Consider the following 9,887-nt stretch of genomic DNA (forward strand, 5'->3'; position numbering starts at 1 on the left):
GAGCTGCTAGAAGGAACATGATGTGTTTTTGAGGGAAAAGTCGTCTGAAATGTAATTAACCCAGCAGATTATGCTGTTGACACATCTCAAGACATAATCAAAACAGCCACTTCAGCTGTGATTGGACCCGTCCCAGATTCACGAGAATCATTTATTTAGAGTGGATGTGCTAAGGCAGGCAAACACATGAAGGAGTGCGGTGATTACAAGAGTCCTTAGGGAGACAGTGCAGCCTGACTCCACTGCATCCATCCTCTCTTTGTTTGTCTGGTTAATTTCGTCCGATTCTCATCTTCCTTTTTATGTCCTGTGATGTTTGCTTCACTCTTTTTTTCTTGTCTCTACAGTGTTCGCTCCTAAGGTGATGGGTGTGGCGATCGCCCGCTACGACTTCTGCTCTCGGGACATGCGGGAACTGTCTCTGCAGGAGGGTGATGTGGTGAAGATCTACAGCAAAACTGGAGCCAAAGGCTGGTGGAAGGGTGAAGTCAGTGGACGGGTGAGTGTGTTTCTAATAGGATGCATATTAGCTTACTGCATACTGCATATTATACACTGCATAAATAGTATGTGACGCATATTAAACAATCATAGATGTGTTATGTTATGGCATGTTTAGTTGATCGTATCGTATAATCGTCACTGAGAAAAACTTTGGTCACATTTTTTTTTAAGGTCCAATTCTCACTATTAACTAACCATTAACTATGACTTTTGTCTCAATTAACTCCTAATTTGCTACTTATTATTAGTTTATAAGGTAGTTGTTAAGTTTAGGGTATTGGGTAGGATTATGGATGTCATCCGTTATATGTACTTTATAAGCACTTATATACTGGTATTATGTTAATAATAGACATGCTAATAAGCAACTATTTGTTAGTGAGAATTGGACCCTATACTTAAGTGTTGCCAAAGCTTTTTGCATTTTAAAGTAAATAAAAAAAATAAAAAAATGAAATCTAAAAATAAAATACTGTATTTTCCGGACTATAAGTCGCACCTGAGTATAAGTCGCATCAGTCCAAAAATACGTCATGACAAGGAAAAAACATATATAAGTCGCACCGGACTACAAGTCGGATTTATTTAGAACCAAGCACCAAGAGAAAACATTACTGTTTACAGCCGCGAGAGGGCGCTCTGTTTTCAGCGCCCTCTGGTGGCTGTAGACGGTAATATTTTTTAATTTCTAATTAAAAATATAATTTTATTTTTTTAGTTAATTTCTTTCGGTTCATTTCTCTTGGTTCATGTCAAATTAATTTTGATGAATAAGTCGCAGGACCAGCCAAACTATGAAAAAAAGTGCAACTTATAGTCCGGAAAATACGGTACTCCTTATTTCTTAGGTAATACACTACAGATTTTTTTTTTTTTTTTTAAGAAATTAATGCTTTTATTCAGCATGGATGCATTAAATTGACTAAAATTGACAGTAAAGACATTTTATAATGTCACAAAATATTTTTATAGCAAATAAATGCTGTTCTTTGAAACTTTCTATTTGTTAATGTGCTCAAGCTAGTTATCATCTATCCAGTTTCCTCAAAAATACTAAGCAGCACAACTCTTTTCAACATGAATAATAATAAGAAATGTTACTTGAGCAGCAATCAGCATATTAGAATGATTCCTCAATAATCATGTGACTGAAGACTGGAGTAATTTTGCAGAAAATTCTGCGTTGTATCACAGGAATAAATTACATTATAAAAGATATATAAAAAAGAACATTTCAACTGTAATAATATTTACAATATTACAATTCTTACTTTATTTTTGAACAAATATCAAATAAACGATTAAAGCATAAGAGACTACTTTGAAAAAAATATCAAAAATCTTACCACCCACAATTGTTTTTAATGGTTAAAATGATAAATGTTTTACTTCCAATTCATTTGTCACATTGGAAACAGAAGGTCAGGGATACAATATTTCACATTTCGGTACATCTTGTGAATTGCTAAATATAATTAGCTTTACAATATTAATTCAACAGATTTAATATTTAATTAAGGTATATTTAAATGTTTTTAAATATGTAAATACAATATAATGTATAATGTCTATTTTAAAATAGAAAGTGCTTTCAGTGCACAGTCACAGAACAGCTGCTTACTGTAAATAAATGTAAAAAGTACTGTCTGTTCATATCATGCTTCTCTTCTCTGTTTGAGAAGACAGACGTCCTGCTAAGAATGACAGAAAACTGAAAGCGCACAGAAAATGTGGCATCGCTCTGAAATTAAGCTGCATTATTTCATACTGAGCCCAAAATCTTATTTGTACTCAAAGCGCATCGGACTGTCAAATGTTTTTTTGAGCCTCTTGAGCCGTCTTATAATGGTTTCATCAGGGAGGCTGTAAGTGTAATTTAGTGAATAAAACGTTCAGGGCTGTTTTATGGATGCCAGTAATAGATTTTGGGATCAGTGCTTTGAACGGTTCCCCTGCCTCCTTCAGAAATGGACAGAACTGCCTTTGTGGCTTTTGTATTCATGTGTTGCCTCCGTGTGCGTGAGCGAGGTGTGACACGATAAAACGTCAACCAATAAATCACATCTCTCCCTTGTTAATCTGCGTTTTGTCCTAACCAGCTGTGATTGTCAAGAGTGGTGTTTGAAATTATGTTTTGATGGATGCTTGGTTTCTATTTTTGTTGCCTGGTGATGGACGGTCCGACCTAAAGTAAAATCTAATAGGTTCAAATTCCAGCTTCACATATATATAGTATTTTGAATATCAAATGCAGGGCTCAACAATAAGAATGGACCCATTAGTTGATTTAATATATGTTTGGTTTGATGTACAGTATTCTACATTGTTTAGCTAATTATGCTGACTTTATATTTTATAATATGCTATTGTTACTAATCCAGCTACTAATATAGATTTAGCTGATTTGGCAAAATGACCAATGATAGTCTTGGAATATTTTTAGGTGCATTTATATATAAATAATGATATATATATTACATTTTAATAATATTTCAAAAGTAAATAATAATACAATAAAAGCAGTTAAAATTGTATCTAACAATAAAAAAAAAAAAAAAAAAAAAAAAAAAAAAAATATATATATATATATATATATATATATATATATATATATATATATATATATATTGTTGATATGACTTAAACAATTTCTCTGTATTATTAATAATATTGCTTTAGCAAGTAATATTATTTAATATATATATATATATATATATATATATATATATTTATATATATATTATATTTAGAGTTAGTTTGCAGAAACCGATAACTCCCTTTTTAACAATTTTCAAAAATAAAATTTTTTCATTGTGTATTCCAATTCTCATTCAAATCAGTAAACAACAAAAATAAAACATTATAAAAACATGATAACATAACAAAAAACATGATTTTTAAAATGTTATCTCCTTTTGCAAATAAACTCATACTTCATATACATACATACATACATACATATATATATATATATACTGTATATATATATATATATATATATATATATATATATATATATATATATATATATATATATATATATATATATATATATATATATGTGTGTGTGTGTGTGTGTCTATATCTTTATATATATATCATTGTCAGTTTTGCATTTTAAGTGAGAAATTTAGCATGACACCTATTTAGGCTGACATAGACCATAGCAGGAACAGGACAAGAATCTATAACATAGTTTCCTTCGCTCCATCTTCCTCTCTCTCCCTCCTTGATTTGGCCGATCAAAGAAAAACAGCTCTGTCATACTGTCCTGCTGGATATTATTGCTCAGGCCAGTGTGCAGCCACTGGAAACGCTTAAACAATCCAGTGCCGACCCTCCTCCCATCCTCTTGCAGCAGGCGCATCCTCAAGGTTATCCAGGCAATGAAGTGACGCAAATCCCCTGTAATACCCCCCGCAACCTTCTCCTCTAATCACTCATTCCTTCTGTTCTGTCTCATCCACAGGTGGGCTGGTTCCCCTCCACGTACGTAGAAGAAGGCGAGGAATGAACGGCTCAGCGATTGCGCACAAGAGATAGGAAACAGAGGGGAAAAAAGCAGACAGACTGAGTCAGAAAAAGGGCAAGCGATCGGCCGCTCTCTCTGTGTCTTGTTTGTCTATCCTGGAGGACATGCATGGGGTTTGATAGATGAACGACTGTCTCTCAGGGAGCAGATTATCCAACACAACCCCAGACCGCATTTTAAAAGACCCTTCCGGGTGCCTGGATGGAGCGTCGCGGATGAATCTGGGTCTGAGACGGAATGCCAGAATCGGACTGAGGTTACGCCGCGAGCTATTTCTGTGTGCGTGTGGCAGTTTGTCTGCTCATGGGGAAACATATTTGTCCTGACCTTGCCTGAGTCCTCCTTACCTGCACTATTATTGATGACGCCCCTCCCTGTGTCTGCACTGCCCCGGAGGTGTTCTCACACACGGCCCACAATCCCACCCAGCTACTCATCTCCGATTAAGATCATAGCTCCCTGCCATGTATGCTGCGGTAATTGATTGCAGTCTCTTCCCTGATGCTATCCGATGAAATCTCTCTTATTTTCAGATTTCCACTTTAAAGGAAGGACCGGTTGTTTTGTGCGTTGCACGCTTATCTCCAGAGATACATAGTGGGATTGTCATGCCCTGTTTATCTGATTTGCACGCTACTGCATCGTCGGGGAGATCGCAGCGAGACGTTGACAGGAAACAAAAGGGATCGCGGTGACAGGCCTGTAAACAGCTTTTTCAGCAGGAGCCCACGGCCCCGAAAGCATTGTGCCACCCCATCCAGAAGGAATCCTGCGAGATAGCACAGACAGTGCCTTCTCAATCAACAAATGAGGGGATTTATATACATTTGCAAGAAGAATTGACACATTGCAAAACAATGAGCCAGATAATTCTGTTTGATATCCCCCAGGGGATCAGAAACCTTGGGATATATATATATATATATATATATATATATATATATATATATATATATATATATATATAATTAAATTATTATTTTTATTAAATTATGAAATTGACAACTGAAATTAAATGCTTATTTCCATTCAAAATGTAATTAAATTCAGGGAAATTGACACAAAGTTTCAGATATAAGTCGATTAGCTCACCGACCAAATTTTTGGCCATGAGTTTGTAAGTCATTTCTTCATTGCATCAAAATATGGTATTGCCCTGTGCTGTTGGATGGGATATTAGCTGTTTTCACACCCTGCTTCTTTCCCCTTTGGGACTCATTCTTCAAGATGTTTCAGTGCTGTAGCGCACTAGCCCTGTCTGCAGCTACATGTAGATCTGTGTGCAATCTGAACTGGCTCTAAACTGTGATGAAATGACGTTTGCAGCGTGTTTACACTGTTGAGGTGACAGACTCTAGGATCAGGAAACAGTCAAAGCGCTGGTTTGTCTCAAATGGTTAGATTAAAGTGCACTCACAAAGGAATATTTATTTATTTGTGATCCAAGAAGAGACTTTGACAGGGAAAGACATTCAAAGGAATACCAAGAAATGACTGAAAAGCTCCAAGCCAGTAGAGAACAGAAATACACTCCTATGTGCCTACAAAGCAGTCCAATGTAAAGCGTCTCCATGTATAACTGGCTGTTCTTTCTTCACGTTATGCTTCGATTGAACATAAAGATGGATCTTTTTTATTGTTTTACTTTTTCGTCTTCCCAAAGAGCTATAATGTATTGCAAAATCTTCAGGATTCAAGATTTTTTTTTTTTTTTTCTGAAAAATGAGAAACTATATGTAGAGTAAAAAGTTTAATATTTATTGATTTATAGGTTTTTATCTGTGTTAAAATGAATTTATAATGTGAATAAGGTATTGATCAGTCGTCTCATTGTGTGAACTCTGTCTCAATGTAGAACAGTGGAACACCACTAAGTGGCAGCATCATTACCAGGTGCTTCTCTCTCTTCATTCTCATCTTCATCTTATGAGCGAGCTTATGCTTCCTTTTTTATCATTGCATTTTCCCAGTTATCATAATGCTGCCTTCAGATCCAGGAACATTTGTATTTATGAATTTTTAAACCTCCAATTAATGACTGCTAATGTCTGTGTCTGTGTGTGTGTGTACTTTTTTGTTTTTTTGAAAACCTGATTAAAATTATTATTATTTCATTGTTTTAGTTTTATCTTAAAATGCATACAAAATCAGTCAGCGTTCAACATGCTCAATACAATACTACGGTAGCTTTCACCATGTTCCATTAATTATCAATCAGCAGTTCTGTGCTCAAAGTTTCCCACCTAAGAACTTTGATGTACTCTCAACTCATAAATACGATCATCCTGACACAATTTAAAGGCAGCATAAGGCCCGGTGATATTTAAAGATTCAGTATTTTCCTGTGATGCCGTATCAGTTCTTTCCTCTCCGAGAGGAAGCTCTGTTATGTCACAGAGGATTCAGATAGATTAACTTCTCGTTAGGAAAATCACATTTACCAGCTGTTTACGGCACAGTCAGAAATCGGCTCTACCTCTCCCTCCCTTTATTTATAAAGGTTAAAGGTCAGCTTTAGCATTGCCTTTTTTTTTTTTTCAAGAGGATTTTTGGTCTGGCACTGAAATCTGGGGCGAAATCCGTGCCCGAGGCAGATTATGGTCTTCTCCTGGGTGCACAGTTCCCTACACTCCAACTGCGAGCGGTAGAATTGGTTTTCTAAGCTTTCTCACCGGTAATCTGTTCCCACTCCTCTCTCCCCAGAGATGAAGCCTGACAGGACGGATTTAACAGGCTTCCACACATCGTTATATATTTATATAAGGCAGAGTCTGTTTCAACACAGAGTTGTGGGCCACTAATCACCCAGCGATCTCTAACCTCGAAGGGTTTCTGCCTCGATTTCGTCTCTCACAATGTTTTCTCCACTCATACCTTCATAACCATATTCTCCACTCTTTATCGAGATGTCTTTCAAACCTTTGTGTGTAATGCTGAGGGTGTCCTACTGAGGGGCATACAATTAAGTCAACAAATGTTTGCAGTGTTGAGAGTCTCTAAAAGTCTCATGCTTAAACATTACTGTCGTTTTAGTATTTTTTTTTTGTGTGTGTGTGTGTGTAATAATTGCATTTGTGGCATTTTGCAACAATTTCTGGGGCTATTAAATTAGCAAAAAGCCATATTTACTGTACGAAAGCGACCTTGAGTAACAGTAAGCCGGTACTCTGAGGGCTCATGGGTAATGATCTGTTGTCCACTTAAGCCAAAGACAAGCCTGGCCGCAGTGGCCTAACCTGTAGCAGTGCAATCCGAGTGTCCTGCAGCGCCACCTAGCAGCTGTATCGCACTTCAACTGTATATATGTACAGAAGTTACAATAAAATGTATATTGCTTCTTTTGGAAACTTGTCTCGCAGTCTTTTGTGTAGAACAATTTGGAGTGAGATACCGTACAAATGGTTGGTGTCAGGGCTGGTTAATTAGTTTTGCGAAATTTTAGTTTAATTTTTCTTTTCTTTTTTTTTTTACATTTGTTCATTTAAATGTAAAAAAAAAATATTTGTTGAGTTGTTTTTAAATCTTACTATTTAGGTTTAATTTACTTTTCATTTCAGTCAATTTGTTTAAATTGTTATTTATTTAACTTTAAGTTATTTATTATAACTTTTTTTATTATGTGCAATGGGAACATAAACTTTTATTTTAGTTTAGGTTTTATGTAATATACTTTTTTATTTTATTAATTCAGCAAAAAATAATAAATCAATGAATAAATAAATCAATAAATAAAAAACATTATTAATAGTAATAGTTTTATTAAACAATAAATTGATTTTCTGGTCTTAGTGTATTGCTTATAAACTATCCTAGTTTAATATTTTTAATTAACATGGATTTTGGTTTTCATTATATATATATATATATATATATTTTTTTTTTTTTATTAAATATATATATATATATATATATATTTTTTTAATTTCATGTTATTATTTATTTCATTAACATGCTTATTTTTTTTTTTTTCAGATTTATTTATGTATGTTTGTCATTTTTTAAGTTAGTTCCTGCATCAAGTTCTCATTTTTTTTATATATATATCTTAAATTTAAATTTTATTTTATTTTGTCTTATTTCAATTAACAGTTAAATGTGTTGAATTAAACCTGAGTTTCTAGTTTTAGGTAGTGCATCATCAAATCACTAAATCTTTAATGCACAATGCAAAGTTTCCTGAGACCTCTGTATTTCATATGCATCAGTCCTCAAGGTTGGCAGACTTTCATGTATGCGGCTAAAAAGAGAACTAAGTTGCTGTCAACATTTATAGAGTGTACGTGAGTGAACGTCTAGAAGAGTGTACGTGTAAAACAGAGATTAAAACAGTGGCAGTCCCCATCTGTTTGAGCTTATGAGGAGAACACGATCTGAAGAAGACTATGGGGTCATTCTGCTGGTGATGAGGCACTCGAGGTGTCTGCTGAGACTCAATCTATCGCCTCAAAGCAATGTCCCACCTGCAGAAGAAAGCTGCAGATGAGGATTGATTTACAGAATAGTCATGAACGAGCCCCTTTTCCCCCGCTCTCGGCTCCTGAGGTAAACACTCATTTGCTGGTATAAATGTACAGAAACCAGACTCATCTGTGAAAGCCTAGAACTAGATCAAGACAAGTTAAACCACATCAAAAGTGACATCTATCCACAAAACACACTGCTTTTCTATACCCACCTCCATCGAGATGAAACCATCTATGACATTTAACGAAACACTCCTGTTTTTGTGTTTTTCTCATATCGAGTGAGTCGTACCTTTGGCCTTCTTGGTATTTTGATTATTATACAACGATCTGCAGAGAATATTGTTTTTAATAATGGAGCGCCGGTAAAAGCTCATAGTATTTGCTTTTTGCCCACAGTGGCTGGTAGACGTCTCGGTAAAGATCCATGTTGGGCAGCGTTTGCAGCAGTGGCCATCTGGGAGCCGTCAGAGGAAAAGGCATAGCCGATGTGTAAATATCAAGCCCTGCACCCCACATCCACACACCCGCATACAGTTCCCTGAAGCATTAACAGCAACGTCACTGATCTGAATGCTTTCTTCCTTCCTGTGAGCCACTTCAGAAAAATACAATAACTTCTTAATTACATACGTTTACCACCATAGCTGGAAAAAATATGACGTATAGGATTTCCTTTGAAGCAATTTTCAATCAGAAATGGCAAGACAGTTTCACAAGTAATTACAAAGATGCACAATAAACATAGAATCTTGGAGAATAAAGACTTAAATATTATTTTCTTGTAAAATACACTCCAATAATCAGTTTTATTTGTCGTTTTTATAAGTGTGCTACTATCACTACTGCTACAAAAGATCACAGAGCTCTTATTTTGTTATTTTATGATAATTATTTTCTCATAGAGTGGTTAGGACATTATCATTGTGTGCTTTTTTTATTTGAGTTCAGTACTGCATCAACAAAAGCTGTGAGAACCAATGAGGTTGTTTGTGGTTGTTTATTCTCCGCCTTTTTTCCTTATATGGTATGGTGTGTGCTCTTTGAACTCACTGCAACATTCACAACTTTCTTATTTTCAAACTTTTTGGGAATAAGTATATGAATGAAGCAGTCACACTTGTTTGAAGGAATATGAAGAAATGGTATGATATTTATTGTGAACTCGAATAAGTGACATTTCATATGTTCATATATCCCCCCTAATAAATAGACAATAACAAAACAATACTGTAGGCCTACTAAAAAAATAAATAAATAAATAAATAAAGTTTAGTCGGTTTTATTAATTGTTATTCATCAGTAAAAAATACAAACTCAAAAAAAATGTCATTATTTTATTTTATTTTATTTATGGAGAATGGGCTAAAGTTAAAGTTCCATGAACT

The 9,887-nt window shown here is 34.9% G+C and overlaps 1 protein-coding gene across 2 annotated transcripts in view; it reads left to right on the forward strand.

Moving 5' to 3' along the window:
* LOC128012962 (guanine nucleotide exchange factor VAV3) overlaps positions 1-7,383 on the forward strand; it is a 73,358-nt gene extending 65,975 nt beyond the window's left edge. For both annotated transcript variants that reach the window (XM_052595574.1, XM_052595573.1), the window contains 2 exons: positions 348-499; positions 3,974-7,383. In XM_052595574.1, coding sequence (XP_052451534.1) covers positions 348-499; positions 3,974-4,018 — 197 coding nt within the window. In that variant the 3' untranslated portion in view covers positions 4,019-7,383. The remainder of the gene's footprint in view (positions 1-347; positions 500-3,973) is intronic.
* The last annotated feature ends 2,504 nt before the right edge of the window (positions 7,384-9,887 follow it).

This window comes from Carassius gibelio, chromosome B24, assembly GCF_023724105.1.
Source record: "Carassius gibelio isolate Cgi1373 ecotype wild population from Czech Republic chromosome B24, carGib1.2-hapl.c, whole genome shotgun sequence".
In the NCBI taxonomy this organism is placed as follows: domain Eukaryota; kingdom Metazoa; phylum Chordata; class Actinopteri; order Cypriniformes; family Cyprinidae; genus Carassius; species Carassius gibelio.